Genomic DNA, 19,307 nt, shown 5'->3' on the forward strand with positions numbered 1-19,307 from the left:
CAAGTGCTTAGCGCTAGCAACGCTGTAGTTGTTATCAGCAAGTGCCACCGAACGATAAAAGTCAGTAGTGTGATCCATTGTCTAGTAGCTAGAAAATGAAATCTTCGCCACGTGACAGACGAAGCAGCAGCCACTATGGCAAGCAGTGACCAAGGACTCAAAGTGAACGTGTTTCCTGTGTGACAAAACTCACTATACAACACTGCTGTTTATACACATGTATTTGAGGCTTGTTTGTTTGTTTGCCACGAGTTATTCAATGGTCACCAGGATCTAACATGACCTTGAACTCAATTGGTAACTGCTCGCACTGCCGGTTTAAATTTCGACGCTCTGATAGAGTATTCACCCTTTATCAAACTGCCGTATCATATCCTGAGAAAATTTAGAAGTTCAGCCACCTCGAGCTAAACCTCATTAAGAACTCTTTCACAAAATTGTAATATATGTCTGATTTGATTAAGAGTTTTGAGAGGTGATACCATTTTGAGGGTGAGCGGGTATTCTGGATGATGAACAATTGAACTAGTCAAGTAATTAAGCAAATGCCTCAGTACTTGAAGAAGACTTTCCTCTGCATGTCTACCATAATTTACTTACAGCTCAAAAATGCAATGCATAGATAAAGTACTTGCAGGAATACTCAAAGTAATTTTCCACTGGCTCAAGTTACAGATATTTCCATGTGTTGTATCTGTTTGTTTTATTTAAAAATAAAGCATGTTATGATTTATACAAATACTCATCGGTTTACTTTCGTGGAAAGCGTACAGACAGTTAATATTTCTCCAAGTAATTCACAAAACACACCATTTGCGACTGCCGTTATTAACCCAGGAAAAATCTGGCCCTGCGTTGGAGTTGATGATCCAAGCTAGATGTAATAGTGGAGTATCCATGTAATGCAAAGAGTTATCTGTCGTGTTGCAGTTGTCTTGTGGTTCAGTTATCAATATAATGCTGCTACAAGTACAGGCCATGGGATCATTTCATTTATGAGAGAATATTAGTTCATTTTGGCAACCTTAACTGCCTTATGCAGGCACTTAGTAATGTGAATGTTGTTCACATTTGCAATACAGGATGATGAGGACAGAAATTTACATTTCTCTATTTCCAGCCTCCATATTAACAGAATGGATCTGGTTTGCAAGGTGCAACTTTTGTTTCTTTATAATGCAGCCGCCTTTTAAGGCTTCAAGGGCAAACTATAAAAGAGAAACTAGATTGGAATGTGTTTTGTGCGACCTTATGCTTTTCTCCAACTGGTAGCCATATCCGAATGGTATGCTGGGAGTGAAAAGGGGGTTCCCCATTTGGTGTTGAGTCACCTCCTAGTCTTTCGTGCAGACCCTATTTTTCCTTCTTGTGTGTGGGGGCGGAGGGGTGGAGGGAGAGGGGGTGGTGTGTGTGTGTGTGCGCATGTGTGTGTGTGTGTGTGTGTGTGTGTGTGTGTGTGTGTATGTATGTATGTATGTGTGTTTATGTGAACTGGGAACTCTTCTACTATGTAAGTACCAATGGATATTTACAGCTGTTGAATGGGTCATGATATCTTTCTGTGAGTAGGACATTTGTGGACAGGAAAGGCGTGTGAGCACACTGTAGGCACAGTCACACGGGCAAAACTCCTCAAAGTTTGTAAGTTCTCAAAGTTTTTCCAGTATGACCACAGCTTATGATGCCTTGGAGTGAGGAATTGTATAAAGTTTCTTGGAGAGAAACAGTGATATCCTTTGTGCTTTAAACCCAGAGCAGTATCCCTAGCACCTTAGGAGATGACTTTACTTTTCTCATTAACCCATAAAGTCCTGGGTGAAATTTGTTGCAAAAAGTACCATCTTGGCATTATGATATTGGCACTGCTTAATTTCACTGATCATCTTACTTCAGAGAAACCAGTCTAAATCTGCACAAAATCAGAAAGAAACTGACAAAAATTTGCTGATTTGTTATATACAGAAACTTCAGTCCTTGAAACTACATTTTGTATGTTGACAAAGCTAGAATCTATCATTTTGGATTTTAAAAAAAAAAAAAAAAATCTGTCTGTGCTGGGAAAAAAAAAATCTATACAATTGTGAAATACACAGTTGTATCAGGGAGGGGGCTTCCACCTCCCTGGTTGTATCGGTATATGAAAAACAACAGTACACAAACCACAAATAAAAAGTGCGTTGTCTGCGACTACATGCTTCAAGGATCATCAAGGGCATTGTGACTTTATTTATTCAGGGTGATGTACAACACATTTTATCTGTGGAATGGACCAATCAGGGTGGCTAATGTCTATTGTCAGGAGAATAATTGATGTCCCTTTTGTTTGCAGACCTCTGCCTCTGAGGTCTGAAAAGAGAAAACTATTGAATTCCAGGATCAGATAGAGTGAGCAACCTTCAATATAGAGATATGTAAAGTCTTTACTTCCAGACTCCTGTAAATGTGCCACAAGTAATGTTTCGAAAGTGCTGTTTTTTGTTGTAGTTGGGTTTTTTTAAATAGGTACCACAAATTGATAGTTTCTACTGAGTTGTACTTTCATCTCTAGTACAGTATCATTATGTTGGAACACCGTTATCTGTAAGCAATTCAAACGTTATTGCACTCATAAGAATATATCTGTAAGACAGAAGTTCATCTGAAAAAAAAAGAAGAAATGGTGAAGACAGGCTATTGGTGAGACTAACAGAGAAATTGATGCTTGGTTTTAATCATTACTGTGCCAGGGACTTTGGATGGTGTATAGACTTAACAGTGCTATAGGGCTTTCTATGCCAGTCCACTCTCAAAACACAAAAAGGGTTTAACATGAAATTCCTGTTCATTTCCAAGCCGACTTACAGAATATCTAACAGGCTTATCAAAACTAAACATTTTCTGTCATTGTAAAAAAAAAAAGTGAAGAAGAAAAGTGTAAATATAAAGTCTGTACTTTTTTCACAAAATGATATTGATCACTGGATCACATAAATACAAAATGTATTTCATGAGGTGCTAATGTCATCTGTTTTAAAGCAAGCAGGTGCTTTTATATAGATTCGATGATATACCTGTTGATATAAAATGCTCAAAATTTGCGATGTAAAAGAAGTATATTATTTCTGTGATTTGATTAGTATTCTTGCTTAGTGTTGAGACTAAGGAAGGGTCGCATTTGCACATGTTATGGCCGATGATAGTAGGATATCAGGTGTAGAGTGACTAGCTAGGGTCTGTAGAAATCAGACTAATATTATCGTTTGTATGCAAAAACGGGGCACAGGTCACTCACAGGCAGTATGTGAGCTTTGCAGGTGTACATGTAGATAGCTGGATCATAGTTCATGTATGCCTACATGTAGTTCCCAGCATGCCAATATGTGCCAACATTACAGAGCACATACCGAATGTCTGCCGGACTAATTCCATTGGGTATTAACTCTTTATGTGCCTTTTTCACACACCCGACTCAGTGGACGGCATGCCAAGTTCAAATATTTTGCTCAAACGCACAAACCCACCCAAATCGATTACCCCTCGACATAGTCTTCTTCTTCTTCCCTACTCTCCCACTTTCACCTCCCTTCCACTGTCTCCCCCTTCTCTTTCTCCTTCCCCATCCCCCCCCCCACCAGTTTTCTGTTTGAAAGAGGTATAAAACCATATACCCGCTCATTGAATAATGCTGGCAGCAACATTAGCAGAACACACCAGTGAAGTCTGAAAGCGTGATGAAAATTGGTCAAGTCGTTGGAAAGTCAAAAATCTTCATGTATATTTACATTTTTGGTGTTGCTATCTATCACTGGATGAGAAGACTACTACAGTTTGTGACATCAAAAATGGGCCCGACTTCTGCCTTCCTTTTTTATTTTTTAACTTCTCCTTCAACATGGACTCAGTACAGTCACTGCTGCTTACTAGGGACCCGGATAGACAGGAATGGAGACCATCATTATTTTTTTTTCTTTTTTTTTCACCAAGAGTTTGACTTTTGACTATTTTTACTCCTGTCTCAGGATTATCAGGACAAGCTTTTCTGTTCAAACTGACATGAAAACTTGTCAATGGTGAATACAAGTAGGTCCTGGGTAGTCTGAGCTTTGTGCCGTAGTGATTTTGCAAGTGTGTTCAAGTTACAGTATGGTGTGAAGGCCTGAGTGATGAACCTAGTATAATTCATTGTCTGACCTCTTTCCAAGACCTGGGGAGTGTTTCATAAAGCTGTTTCGTAAAGTTATGAAGGACTTAGGAACGACTGGTGATCAGTTCTTATGCTGAATTATTGAAATTCTGATAAGTATAGCACATCAGAACTGATCACTAGTCCTTCGTAAGTCCTTCGTAACTTTACGAACAGCTTTATGAAACACCCCTGGTCTTCATTTGCTGCCCTGCGGGGTACATAAGAAAGCGACAACTAGTGTCTGTCAGTAAATGCGTGCCTAGATGTGTACTTTCGTCGCTAACGGTCAACTCCTGTCAGGATTCTTTGGCTGTGTGTGTACTAACATAGAATTTAGTGATAGAGCTGTTCGTTACAGGGATAGGCCAGGCTTCCCATTTTATGAGGTCCCCTAACTAATGGTTCTTTAACCCGTTGAGGACGGACTGATTTTGCTACAACAGGCATTTCCCACAGACACCTGCCGGAGTAAACTCGGGACTCGTCCTCAAGGGGTTAAGCAGGACAGTTTCATCGGGATGATTGATACCACTCCTTGGCTGTCCCGATTAAGTGGCAGCAACTGTATCTCTCATGGTGTATTTGGGGAGCAGGGAGTTGCTCGAACAAAGCTAGATTATTCTAGGTGTAGAGGATTCAAGTTTGTGTGATGAATGGCACTGTATAGTTCTGGGTTTAAACAGGGAGGTGAGAGGAAAGGTTTTGTCTCACCTCCCTGGTTTAAAAAATCCCCCAACAACAACAACACACACAGAACAGGCAGATTTGAGAATCAAATGCTTCTTGTTTAGTCTGGTGTAGCCCCTTGCAGACTATGGTTTGTTAAACTTGCAGAGGAATTGACGTCTCTTTGTATACGTATGGATTTTTTTTTTTTTTGACACTGGTTGCCCATTACTTTATTACCATGGTAGTTCCAAGTTCACTTGGATCTCATGCTATTCTCTCCGTCGCATACTGTGTCCTAATGTATCAAAATACAGACACTCTCCATGGGCAAACTTTCCTGAAACTTGATCACGGAACACATTTGGAACTTAGATAAGGCGATGATGTCCTGTCCTGAAAATTCTCCTATTGGTATGCAGAGAATAAATATTTAGACTGATATGTTTTGGGCCCGTTGTTTAGCAAATACTAGTACAATCCCTTCACCTTCAAAGTCATCTTGGGGGGGGGGGGGGGATCCAGGAATTCCGTAAAGAGGGGGTGCCTTTACAAAATTAAAGGGGGGGGGTGCACGTGCCCCCCGCCCATTTTTTCTTTTTATTTCTTTTGTTTTGGCAAGAAATAAAAGGGGGGCGCGTGCCTGGTACACTCCCCCTGGCCACTGTAAAGAGATCAGGTTTTATGTATGTTATGCACTAACGTAAAAGAAAGGGTACAAATTCTGTTTTTTCTTCCTTTCTCATTTCATGTCAAAAAGGAGGGAATTTTAGTTCAGATGTTTGTGTTGAGGTTATGGGGTGACTTGTGAAATGATTACATCATAATGTCATCTGATTTGCATATCGGTTACCATGGATATCACTGTTTTTTTGGCAGACACAAGCATGTTAGTACATCAGATGGGATAATGGTGTCATCATAATACAAATCTTCTTTTGGCTTGAGCACCAAAATTTCACAAACATTTTTTATTTTATTTCATTTTATTTTATTTTATTTTTTGTAGAACATGTGCTGTGTTCATATGCTTTGGCATTTGGTACCCTGGGGTAGAACCAATGAAAAATTTGCTTTTTTGTGTAATTGTTTTTTTTTTAAAGTGCTGTACAGTGGGTGACCAAAACTGGGTACAAGTAGTACCTACATTTTTTTAGTGCCTTTTGGAAGAAGATTTTGTTATGTTAGTAATCCAAGCACAACAGTGAATTAATGCTATTATATCAGATAAATCCTGTAAACTAGTTGTCTTTTTTTTTTTCCACACACTCTCTCTTCACAGTATAATGCTAATGCCCTGCCTCAGTAGTGGTGGTATAGGCAAAAAGGTACAGCATGCCAAATCATATTATTTAGATATGACAGACATATATCACTGTTGGGGCAACAAAACCTCATATCTCAAATATGTCAAATGTTGGAGAGCGCAAAAACATGGCAGGCAAAGCATTATAACAAATATGATAGCCTTTCCATTGACATGCCACGGTGACTTGATTTTGGGGGCTAAGACAGCTAGAACTTGAACAGGACATCACTTCATTGATTATCTGACAATTAATCCAAAAAAGTAACTTTCACCAAAATTTGAGATACAAGCAAGTCACCCCAGCAACAAAGCTATGCTATATCACATTTTGTATGAAACTTGTAAAAGTGCGCGGAATATATTTTGCAACGATTGGGAGATACTGTGTTGAACTGAATAAAGTAGTTTAAACCTGACACCCGAGAGTCTGTGAATCTACTGGAATAACATTCCAAAAATCTTTGATTTCTGTCCATTCAAATGTTGGGTCAGTTTGCACTGCACGTGAGAGCATGCACTGCATGTACAATAAGACAGACAGCTCTGTAAACAGATGAAATCATTTAGTCACATGTTGTTTTTGGTGGCAGACTCAACATACCGCAAATAACTCCATAATGGCTAGTTTGTTTTGTTGTTGTTTTTTATTAGTTTGGTATGTTTTTTTGGTTGTTTTTTTTTCCAACCAGGAACTTCTCAGCTTACGCAGAATGTAAAGCAGAGGGTTATGGCCAGTATGCGTGGCAAAGCACCCTGCATGGACCCTCTGTGTATGAGAATCGTGAAAGCGTCGTGTAGATCCTGGAAGTGTTGTTTTCCTGGATCCGTCTGCTTGTTTGGCCGCTCAGTGTGCTTTCACCCACCCTTGCAGATTCATTTTAAAAGCCTTGTTAAAATCTGTGGAGTCATCATGAGTAATGATGCAAAACAAAATGATGTGCGTGGAAGCAAATGTGAATTCAACCACCTCAGTCCTTAAAGCAATATGAGACCGAACTATGAATGTGGATTGAGAGAATGCAGCAATATTAGTATAATACATCAGCAAAAATTGAAGAAAATGGGACAATCCATTCAAAAGTTATGAATTTTTGAAGTTTCAGTGTCACCATTGCTGGATGAGAAGACTACATTTACAATATTTTGTGACATCATGCATGGACAACAATATAAAGAAAGTACATAAATATAGAAAATTCAACATTTACACTTTTCTAGCATAATAAAAGAGCACTTGACTTACCTCTTTCAGAAAGTCGGGTGAAGGAAATTACCCTTTTACAGTATGTCAGTGACAGGTTGAGGGAAAAAGTGCTTTTCATGAAATATGAAATTTTATAGAATTCTTTTTATATCATCCATGCGTAACATCATAAAATGTTATAGTCTCACCAGGCAATGGTAGCACTGAAACTTTAAAATTTAATAACTTTTGAATGGATTGTCTGATTCTCCTCAAACTTAGCTGAATAGTTCGACTGCAACTGATATGGCTGCATTCACTCAAGTCACAAGTATACTTGGGCTTCATCCCCTTTTAAGTGCAAAATTTTGATTAGTTCAAAATCACCGTCCCTATGATGTGGTGATTAAAGGGATCGTACAGTTATGGTTGAGACCTAATTCCAGGTTTCTAACATTTTTTGGTGAAATAATGAGAAACCTCTTATAAAATGTGAAAGAGCATGTAGTTCTATGAGGAGTTCAACGTTTATTTGATGAAAATTGGTTTTGAAATCGCTGAGATATAAAAAAAGAGCGATTCTAATAAAGTGTGGGACCCACACTTTATTACGATCGCTTTGTTTTACTTTGTTTTTGGATGTTTCAGTCTTTCCAAACCCGATTTTCGTCAAATAAACTTTGAATTCCTCTCAAAATGGTATGTTCTGTACTATATCATAAGTGTTTTCTTGGTATCCCACAAAAAGTTAAAAGCCCAATTCTCATCTCCACCAAAACTGTACTAGCCCTTTAATTTCAAAACCCAGGCACAATACAAAGCAGAGCATGGGTGCGTTTGTCATAAAAAGTTGCAGTTCAATTTCAGGCCAAGCAAATCAAATGCAGCCTGGCTACTGGCTGGCTGGCAGCCAATCATAATCATTCTTTTAGAGAGAGAGAGAGAGAGAGAGAGAGAGAGAGAGAGAGAGAGACACACACACACACACACACACACACACACACATACTTAAACATATTTATATGCATGATTTGACCAATTACATGCAGTGATATAACGGCTGTGGTCCTGTGATGAAGCAGGGGCTTGTAGGGGAGGTTTGATGAACAATTCAGCGATTGCGCAATATGTCCTTTGGCAATCGACCAAAGTCACAAAGGGACTGTTCATGCTTTGCAAGTTATTTTTGTGCATCCGAAAGCATACTGGAATCGTATTTCTCTCATCTCCTTTCTGCAAGTCATGTTTGACTAGAAGTGGCTGGTCAGGCAGCATCTTTTCCATCGAAATTTGCGCAATTTCAGGGGGTCATGTGTCATCTGTACAGCCTGACCTCTGTCGAAGACATTTGACTTGGAAGAGCTCAATTTGACACTTCTACCACCAAACCATGCGCTGTTTGGACATTTGCGTCAGCAACGAGTGCATGCACAACAAATAACCCTCATACTTATATGCACATTGAGAGTTGCTCGTTTGATCTTCAAGAATTGAGTTTGCGACACAACTGTTACATGGACTATCATTTGCCATATAGTTGCAGTTGGCGTGGAGACCCATCTTGGCATCTGGACAGCCAGTAAATCTGAATAAGATTGGAAATGCATTTGACAAACGTGATTACAAATGACATTCTGCCTGAAAATTAATTTGAAATGCATCACAAAAAAAAAACATGATTACACTATGTTGTACAAATGAAATTTATTTCTGTGTTAAAACAGGACATACTGTAAAACGAGGAATGTTCATGTGCTTTTTAATTTCACGAATTTCCCAAGAGCCAAGATTCGGGAAATTAAAATGCCTGTGAAAGTTCTTGTCTACACTATATGTATTGAATGTTAGAGGCAACTCGCGAAAATTTTTGTGCCGCGAAAAAGGCCACCGGCTCCAATTTGCAAAAATTTCATGCCGCAAAAATTTCGTGCCGCAAAAAAGGCCATTGGCTCCAATTTGCGAAAATTTCATGCCGCGAAAATATCTTGTTTTACAGTAGTTACAGTAGTGCTGTCTGCAGTAACGAATTATGAAGCGGATGGGATGTGAAAAGTTTAAAAACAAGAACTGCTGAAGAAAACTGGATTTCATTCTCTTTGAAGGGGAGGCTGCCAGTGAAAAAAATATAGAATGAAATGAAAATGGTGCATGCTATTGGCTTGTCTGAACTACCCACACTTGAAGATGAAATGGAGTTTCTTAATCTAAAAGTTATTGTCGTAAGCATGCATTCTATTTTTTTCCAGTTTCATTTTCCTTTTATCTGTTTCTACAAGTTATTCCAAAAAAAGAGTTTAAAAAAAAAAAAAGAGTAGAGGGAGAGAGTATCATCTGATATCAATCAAATACGGAAAGACCAAACAGAGCAGTAACGTCAAAGTGCAGATTCATGACTCAAACACTACAATGCAAATTTAGACTGTGATCTCACATTGTCATGCAATAGGGAAAATCATCCTTCAGAAACTGTCACTGACAATCTCAAGCCCCAGACACTGTTTTACATTAAAATATTGAAAAATCAAAATGAAAATGAAGTTGCATTTTACACCAAGTCAAGTTTTTTTTTTAACCCCCTCAGACTTGCCCTGTTGATATTTAACTCTAAGCCTAGCTTCTCCCCCCCCCCCAAAAAAAAAGAATCTTTGAACTGACTAAATACTGCAAATTTCACCAATCATGTACTGACATCATTCTTTGCATGTGTGTTACAATATATAAAGAAGAGAATAGGAATTCAGAAACATGCTTTTTATGGCAGTATGTGATACTCCTGCCTATGCATAATTCGTTTAATTGCCCACCATCAAGAAGCGATCACTGGTGAATGAGATTTTGATTGCCAAGTACCTTAAAGCAGACTTAAAATGGAACTGATCAGCGAGCAATCAAACGCGGAAATTTGGCGTTAGCGATACTGCTTGTAGCAAGACCTAGTATGGGGCATGATAATGGTAGTAATGGTGATGAATGAGGACATTGGTGATGTTATGAAAATATTGTCTTTTTACCAGCATCTGAATGTGTTGTAATGACGGCAAGTGAGGGGAATAGAAATGGGCAGAAGAGTTGTCATTACACTTGCAATGCCTTGGATGGCCAGCATCATTTTATATGTAACTACTTTGACAAGCAAAAATTTTTTCTTTTAGCTTGAAAGTTCTGCCAAATTCGTACTGACAGGAAACATTAGACTTGCCTGTCTTGATTTTGTCATAATATTTTGGTTAACCACCGTCCACACGTGCGATTCCTTGGAAGAATGGTGTATCTCTTTACGAATTAACATCATAGAAGTGTGGTAGTGAAATTGTTCAAAGAGACACCATGATTGGCATGAGTTGAGGCCGTGTCATCCGGGGGAGCAAAGCAAGCGGCATTGTGATTGGCCCGCTAGTAATGCATACAATTGCTCTGCTATACTTGAGACTCCTGTACACCAGCCCTGCTCTGGCTGGAATCAAATGCCACGCCTTCCCCACACCAAATGCAGAGCAGCGCTGCCAGCTTGGCAGCATGCCAACACAATGCTCATCTCAAATGCCGGGCGATATTCTTTCCAGCCATGGCAAAAAGAATAAAAAATCATGAAGCGAGTGATGATGTTTCAGCTCGTTGAGGTGTAGTTTGGTTTTTGGTCAACATGAGTCAGTTTCGAAGAGAAGGTTGGTGAGTTTTTGTTTCACAACTTGTTTTTCTGCCGAGAAGGAGCAGAATATTTTGATCTTTTTCGTCAACAGTATTTAAAAATTCAGTTGTGAGCCTAATACACACCAGTGGGGTTTTTTTGTTTTGTTTGTATCTATTTCATTTTTTAAACACAATTTAAACCTCAACAAAAGATGTACTTAACTGAAGTCAACTTCACACAAGTGGAATGGAAGAGGACAAATTAGCATTGGTCAAGACATGGCCCATGCAAAAATGGATTTAAAGGCTTTATGTAAAAATGGTAAACAAATTATTTGGGTATATTTTCCTTTTTTTTGGGGGGGGGGAGGGGGCAGGGAATACAACTGAAGTATGTCTCTAGATGTCCAGCAAGACTGATAGGTTTTCAGATTAGCTTCAGGTTTGTTTTTGAGAGTCTGGTCATGGCTGGTTCGATCTGTGTCACTAGTGGAATCAAGTGTTGTGTGTTGTACGTGCATTGAGAGAGGCACACATGAGTGAGAGGGCTCATTCGAAAGCATGTGCACAGTGGCCTTAGCATGACTCTAGCATTTTTTTTCTGACTTTGCCGGACAAATTTCTATCCTTGCCCAAGTCAAAGCCAAAGCCAAGTGAATGGATGAAATACAGAATGTTTTATGGGGTAATTATGAAGCAGGATGTTGGCTAAGTCCACACTGGAGTCCTACCCTTGCATTAATTAGGTGCTTTAATGCCCTAATAAATCATAAAAAAACATTAACCATCTGTTCTTGTGATGGGGGGGGGGGTAGTAGTGCATGAAGCAAGATAATGAAGTATGCATCATGTGTGTGTATAGTGCACATGTTTGGGTATGTGTATGTGTTTGTGTATGTATATATGCTGGTATGTGTGTGTGTGTGTGTGTGTGTTGATATTTTTAGGGGGATGTCATGGCTTGTGAAGGAGGATAAAGAAAATACAACAAAAATGGACTCGAAACCTCCCCAAAATAGCATTTCACGCCTTGGAGGTAAAAGCACTCTGGACTCTTGTGACAGCTGAAGTTATGAGTCAATCACAGCCTGGTGCATTATATAGGTCAATCTAAGTTACCCAGAGCATAACGCTCACCTTCAACTTCATTTTTCTGTGGTAGTCTGATTTTTTACATTTGTGCGTAAGCCTTCCAGAGTTCTCCCACCAAACACCTCCCACATGATTGCTCTTCATTTAAACAAGAAATTGCATCTGGTGTGAAATTTCTTTCCATGCGTTTATCCTTTCCTTTTCTCTCTTGTGTCCCGTCCAGGCGATATTGCTTCCATCTGCCCTCACCCGGCTCCGTCGGAGCCCTACATCGAAATCACAGAGCAGCCGAAGCAGAGAGACCACCGCTTCCGCTATCCCGTAGAGGGACGACAGGCTGGCAGCATCGCCGGCGAGAAGGCATCGTCAGATATCCCTTCGTACCCAAGCATCAAGGTGGGTGAGGGTCGAAAGAAGAGTTCCAACAAGAACAGTATGAAATTATGCACTGCTGTTTTTAAGGGAAAGTATACACAAATATTGACTGCTGCATATGAGGGCTGTAGTGCGCGTCTTTTACGCAGCTTGACTCTGACAAATGTGCTCTGACCCTAAGCCTCGAAAGTGTCATAGCATGTGAGGTTGAATCAAAGCAAGTAAAGGATTTTTTGCTGTGACGAAAATGGTTAAGCAGTCTTTATGTGTTTTATATAATGAGCAATAGGTCACTTGCATGTCATGTGCCACAGTTGCACAATACACAAGTTGATTATCTTCATATGAAGCTGGGTTGCATTATATTGATGCTATATGGTACCAGAATATGAACAAACAGTATCAATGCAATTGAAATGCAAGACATTTGTCGTACTTGACTAAAACAAAACAAAACAAAGCAAAAACCTCAAACAAAGTTATCCACTCTTACAGTACTTAGCAAGTAACAAACAGTTGTTCAAACGAACATGCAGCGGAGATAAGTTCCATGTTTTGTTACTGTTGATGCTGCTGTAGTGCAAACACATGTCTCTGCCTGTTATATCTCCTGTTTTATCTCTTTATACTTATTGTCTGCAAGTCAACACTTGTCAAGTTCTCAAGACACAATGCCTGTGGTTTAGAAAGACGTACTAGTGCATTAGTCTGTTGATGAATGAAGGTTATATCAAAGCACTCTGTGGACAGCAACATTTGAGGGATTCTCGTACCTATCCCTGCATGACCTCTTCGTAGTTCGAGCTTGAACTCTAAATCTCAGCAGAATAATGGAGAGGACCTGTAAAAGAGTGCTACCCACCCTGGGGCTGTTACTCTGTACCGCCAAACTTTTGCACCATCAGCGAATATGTGCACCGAACCGTACGCTCAGAGAACATTCAATTCCAGTCAACATTCTTCAGTGTTGCGTGTGTGATGTATATTTAATGCTTTGTATAATTTCATATGAGGATTTCGGAATATATCGGAGTCGGGTCAGTTTCCCATTGCACGATCACCCCACACTACTAGGTCTTTAATAGGCTATGTTATTAGTGTTACAAAATCACTGAAAAGGCAGGCAGAGGCGTGGTGTTGTTTATGATAAACATCGATAAGGGCGGAAAGAGTTAGGATATGGTTTTGGTAGAGTGAAAGAATTGTGTATACTGATGTCACATTGATTATCTGGTGGGAGGTAGACATACTGCGCATTGAGAGTGAAGGACTTGATGTTGGGTTGTCTGGGAAAGAAAATGTTTCGTCTTCTCCTGTAAAGAAGATTATGTTGTATTGTCTTTTGACAGGTGCTACACGACACTGGTTTTTCTTTAAAATGAGGCATAATCGCCATTCTTAAAGTGTTTTAGCATTTTCCCTGTGATAGATATGTGTTTCCATTGGTGTTTAGAAATGCCAATTGGAAACACCAATAAAAACGGGCAATTTGGACAGCATTTGTGCCATAAATGCCTTTATGCGAAGTAGATGAACACAAAGCCATGTTGAAACACGTTAATATTGTGTGCCTTACTTGACTTTTACTTCCCATGTTGAAAGGTACAAAGCAGCTGTGCATGACAACTCTGAAACAGTGATTTATACATGATTTTTAGATAAACAGGCCATTCCAAGAATGCGTTTCAAATCACGTTTGTATACGCCTTTTGAAATTGGTTTGAAACATGGTTTTATCTTTCTTGTAAGATATATGCAGCAACTGTTTGTGTGTGCCAGTCTCACTCATTCTATTGCATTATCGCTTTTGTTACCTCTCTCCTGTACTGTGTCGCTCTGCAACTTGCGTGTGCCAATCAGCAGTTTCTAGCATTGCTCATCAAATCTTCCGCATGCTGCTTTTTTTTGGATGCAGGTCCACAACCTGAATGGACGCCGAGCCAAGGCCGTGGTCTCACTGGTCACCAAGGACACCTCCCCCCAGCCTCATCCTCACCCGCATCGTCTGGTGGGGGACAACTGCAAGGATGGGGTCTGCTGTATGATCATAGACCCCCAGCATTCGGAAGCTGTGTAGGTCTACACATATCTCAAAGTTGCCCCATCCTTTCCCCTCCCACTAACTTCCCCCTCCTCCATCTTTCAACTTCCCCTGTCATCTGAAAAGGGAGAAATATGGCTAAGAGAAATATTTGAACAGTCCTATGAAGACTGCTCCATAGTAGCTCCATAGCAAATACTGTAAGAATGATAGATTCGTAGTATCCATAAGCAGAGTACATTTACCGTTACAATTTTTTTGTAAGAACCCCCTCCTCCTTTCTGTCCTGGTATTACTTCCAAGGAGCTGCCTTTGGGATTACTGCAACAAATAATAAGTAATCTCTCTTCCCTTACCCATCTCCTTGTTCTTCCATCCTCCTCATTAAGAATTGAAGCTCTGCTTCACAGTGAAAGATGGCTGCCATTATAGATGGGACGGAGAAAAGGTGCCAACTTTGGCCTTCACAGAAAAGTCGAGCATCACAGTAGCTCTTTTGCCTGTGGTAATTTTTTGGTTAGTGGACAGGTCAACATATCAATGACCAAGTTTAAAGACATGAGCAGTGCCCTGGAACATGCTTGTGAAAATCAAGCCAGACTCGTTGACTAGAAATTTGTTATGGGTGGACTACCTTCTGACTACATTATGGATGAGATACCCATGTACATATATGACTCCCAGACGAATGGAATGAAGTTTTGTGGCCAATTTTGCAATTGGCATCACAATCTGCCAAGCAGCAAAACATAAATTTTCATTTTGTAATCTTCCAACATATGTATATTGATCAACAGCAGTACTTGGATTTCTATTTTTTTTTTTACTTCAGCATTTTGAGATTTTTTATCAAAATGTCTTGCCTTTTGCCTCCTTCCCTACGAAGGTTCCGAAAGATAGGAGTGCAGCGCACCATGAACAAGGAGGTGGAGAATTCACTGGCGGAGCGCAAGAAGGCCGGTGTGAGGCTCTCGATGGAGGTCAACAAGGGCAAGACTGGGAAAAAGCACAACTATGACATGAAGTGTGTCCGCCTCTTCTTTGAGGTGCACGTGGAGTCGCGCGAGGGGTCAAACATCTTTGACCAGTACCTCGAGCCCATCACATCCACCCCCATCTATGACAAGAGTGAGTGCATATGCCTTATCGAGAGCTCTGCCTGCCCGAGTTGAATTTATTATAAAAAGTAGAGATCTTAATGACATGGAGATTTTCCACATTTTGTGCAATATGAAAGTAGCAAGACAACAAAAGCATGCTAATTTTTTTGCTTGCTATACACAATACTCTTTTATATTTTGATTCTGCGGAATTAAGGGCTTGCTGAATTCATCTTACCTGGCCAGCATAAAGAGTTACTTGCGAGAAAATGTTATCTTCTACAGTAGTCAATTCACTGTTAGGGAAATCAAGTGTGTTTTTATTGCAAACCATCACAAGTCAGGGAAAAAGTAACAATTAAAAAAACAAAACAGGCATCTTATGTGCTGCATCATACATGAATTTTGTGTCATAATTTTTTTTTTTTGCATGATCAGTTTTGATTAAGGCAATGGAGCATTGATAATGAACATGTCAAGTGCAAATGATATTCTACTGAAATGCGTTTTCCTGCGATTTCATGGAAGTGTGACTGAGAGTCTTAAGGTTTGTGTCTGCTTTCTCCATTTCAGAGGATACCGTTCTGACCATCTGTCGGGTCAACATCAGCCATGGGTCAGTGGCCGGAGGCGATGAGCTGTTCATCCTCTGCGAGAAGGTCCAGTCAGGTACGTTGACCCGAGGCTTTGTTGCCGGACATTGCTAGAGCCCATCCACTTTAAAAGCAGAAGAAGAACAACAACATCAGATAGGAAAAGCACCTCTCTGATGAACAGCATGCGACAAGCAAGTTTAGACCAAGTTTCAGACTAAACATTGCTCAGGGAACAGATTTCATTGAAGGCTGTAGACAGTGGCAAGGCATGGTAGAGTTTGTACCATGCAAACAACAGGAACAAGAAAATACATTAACATGTTTCCTTATGCAAATCTAAGCTCTGTCAAGAGTTAGCCAGGCATGGCCGCCCATATTCTGCTCTTTTCCTTTGTTCCACAAGGGCTCAAGTGAACCGTGGCGGTTGCTTTTTTGTCAGTCGTCCATCATCTGTGTACTCTATGACATTTTGTCAGTTAGTCTTCTTGTAACTGTCAAGCCTTGGGGGAATTTTGCCACCAAATTTATCTTCTTGTCCTCCAGTCCCAGAAACCATGTATTTGTGGTTTGGTGTTATTTATTTTCTGTTGTTGTTGTTGTTATTATTGTCATTATCATTACTATTATCATTATTATTATTATTATTATTATCGTTGTTGTTGTCATCATCATCATTTTTTTTTCTACTATTATAGGTATTTCACAAGGTAGAACCAAAAGCTCTCTCTTGTTTGAGCCTTAATGATGTATGATCGTTATGGTTTCAAAATTTTCAGTTTCAAAAGCCTCTAAATTGCCAAGTTTATAACTCATTCTTCAAATATCGACAACATGTTTCAGAAGATTGAAGTTCCTCTTTCTCTCTCAAATTGTCAAATCTGTAGAGCTTGCTTTCCAAATACACTGTAGATTCTATTGATTGGAAAGATAAGGATGATTTCTGTCACAAAATTGTCCCACAACTTATTTGATGGGATAAAGGACTTCTGAAATTCTTCAAATAAAACAAATAATTATATATATATATGAACAACAACAACAAAGGGCTCGATAGAAAGGCAATTTCTTACTTTATGTTATGACAAACTGATGATGAATAGTACTAAGAATATTATGGTAACTGGTTCAGCACAAAACCACAGAAATCAGGCTTCTTGGACTTGATAGAAGGGCAAACCTCCAGTGACAGTTTATCCAAAGTTGGCATGAATCAGGGGGAAAATGTGACAGGTACTAGTATTCGTGGTAGTTCTACTGGGGATGGCCACCCCCCTTTTTGGCGTCCTGGTGTGGCAAAAAGTACATACCTTTTCTTCATATTTGGTCAGAATATATTATGATAGGGCATTTCCAGAATAATTTGTATTGAGTGCGAAGCTTTGCTGAGGATTGAAATGCTCAAGTAATGTGTCAATCCACTGGAATGGGTATATATTTTTGTGTGTAGTTAACTTTACTGGAACTGAAAATACATGTTGCATTTTAATTGTATGTTAATTGCATCCCATTAAAGGGACGGGGAAGGGAAGTTGTATCAAGGCTTGACCCTTCCCCCCCCCCCCCCTCCTGGGCTCGTGTTGTTGCTTATTCAGTAGCAGATGTGACAGAACTTCATGAAGACATTCATGCAAGGATTGACAAGTACCTGGCAATTCATTATGTTACGTGAGAGTCTTGAAGCTATTTCGTGCAGATTTCTTTCTAATTGACCCATCTCACCTATGGCCAACTTGATTGTATCCCCCCCCCCTTCTTTAGATGACATCCAGGTCGTGTTTACCGGAATTGATCCAGACAAGCCACATCAGCAGTGGAGGTCGTTTGCCCCGTTTGGACCCAGTGATGTCCACAGACAGGTGAGTGAGACTCTCAAAGTGAAATCACTTCAAATACATGTATAACTCTTTGACTTTAATTTACCTTTCTGCAAAAAATATATGTACATATATATAATAACTAATAATAATGAATAATAATAATAATAATAAATAATAATAATGATAATAGTAATGTCCTCATTTGATTGGCAACACGTACTGAATTGTACTTCTAGCTGTGTAAGAAAAAGATTAGATTGAACTGGTTAAATTCATTTGACTTACACTAGATTTAAAAAAAAAAAATGTTTAAACATGTGGCAATTTTAGAGAAAAACATCAACTTAAATGTTCTTGAATGTGTTGCCAATTTGATAATCAGTATTACATTTTGCAGCTAGGAGGCTTTTGGAAATTCTGTAACAGAAACAAAAGGTTCTGTTAATGAACAACAAAACTGGCTCAAGTAAAATACAAGTTTGTACTCTAACCACTATGAAATACCAAGAATCGAGTTGAAATAGTGATAAAAAGATGCAGCACCAAGTCACAGAAATGTAAGTTATGGGATGTGGTGGGTCACCTGGGCTTTTTCAAGACATCACACAAAGAGGACAGTGAAAATGTTATCAAAAATTGGACCAAAACTCGGAAATTTATTGAATTTTAACGTTACAGAATTTTTCAGAAACATGGTGGTATTGTTCCCAATCTCGTATGCACATTAGATGTAATAATGATACCATGGCCTTGTGTATTCACAAGTCTCCCATCAGCTTTGTGCAGATCTTCACTATGAAAGTTTCTGCATTTAGAATTAATTCAAGGTAATGAAATTATTTCCTTAACATCAAATCAAGTTAGAATGATAGATCAGTAATTACTTTCTTTCAACCAGTGAGCCACTAAATTATTGTCAGAAAGAATATTTACGGTATTTTCTCGTGCATGTCAATGGCAGCATTGTGAGATGAAGAAATCTCGTTCAATTTGCGTTTGTGGGTTTGACCAGAAGTGCTGTTTGTCCAAATGTCAGACTTTGATATTTTGTGAGACTTGATTTTTATTTTTTTAAAATCTGATTTCAATGGTACTTTAGCTGTTTCGCTTCCTTGACTTTATTCTTCTATGAGTCTGTGTGAACATGAAATTGAGTTTTACTATAACTTCTCCCTGTGTTTTGTGATTAAGAAATGCATATGTGTAGTGTTTCTGAAGTAGAATCGCCATTTGTGCACTTTGTCTTGTACAGGTAATGTAAGTCTTGATTAAATCATCTTTACCTTGTGTTAATTTGCATTATTTCCCACACATTCAATCCCGTGCAATGAAT

General features: G+C 39.2%; 1 protein-coding gene across 1 annotated transcript in view; it reads left to right on the plus strand.

The window, feature by feature from the left end:
• LOC139716481 (uncharacterized) overlaps positions 1–19,307 on the plus strand; it is a 51,710-nt gene that overhangs the window by 26,630 nt on the left and 5,773 nt on the right. The window contains exons 3-7 of the mRNA XM_071628026.1: positions 12,269–12,441; positions 14,336–14,493; positions 15,348–15,589; positions 16,135–16,230; positions 17,916–18,013. Of these exons, the coding sequence (XP_071484127.1) occupies positions 12,269–12,441; positions 14,336–14,493; positions 15,348–15,589; positions 16,135–16,230; positions 17,916–18,013 (767 nt within the window). The remainder of the gene's footprint in view (positions 1–12,268; positions 12,442–14,335; positions 14,494–15,347; positions 15,590–16,134; positions 16,231–17,915; positions 18,014–19,307) is intronic.

Source organism: Diadema antillarum, unplaced genomic scaffold (genome assembly GCF_040938485.1).
Source record: "Diadema antillarum isolate AM-2024a unplaced genomic scaffold, OU_Dant_1.0 scf00000065, whole genome shotgun sequence".
NCBI lineage: Eukaryota > Metazoa > Echinodermata > Echinoidea > Diadematoida > Diadematidae > Diadema > Diadema antillarum.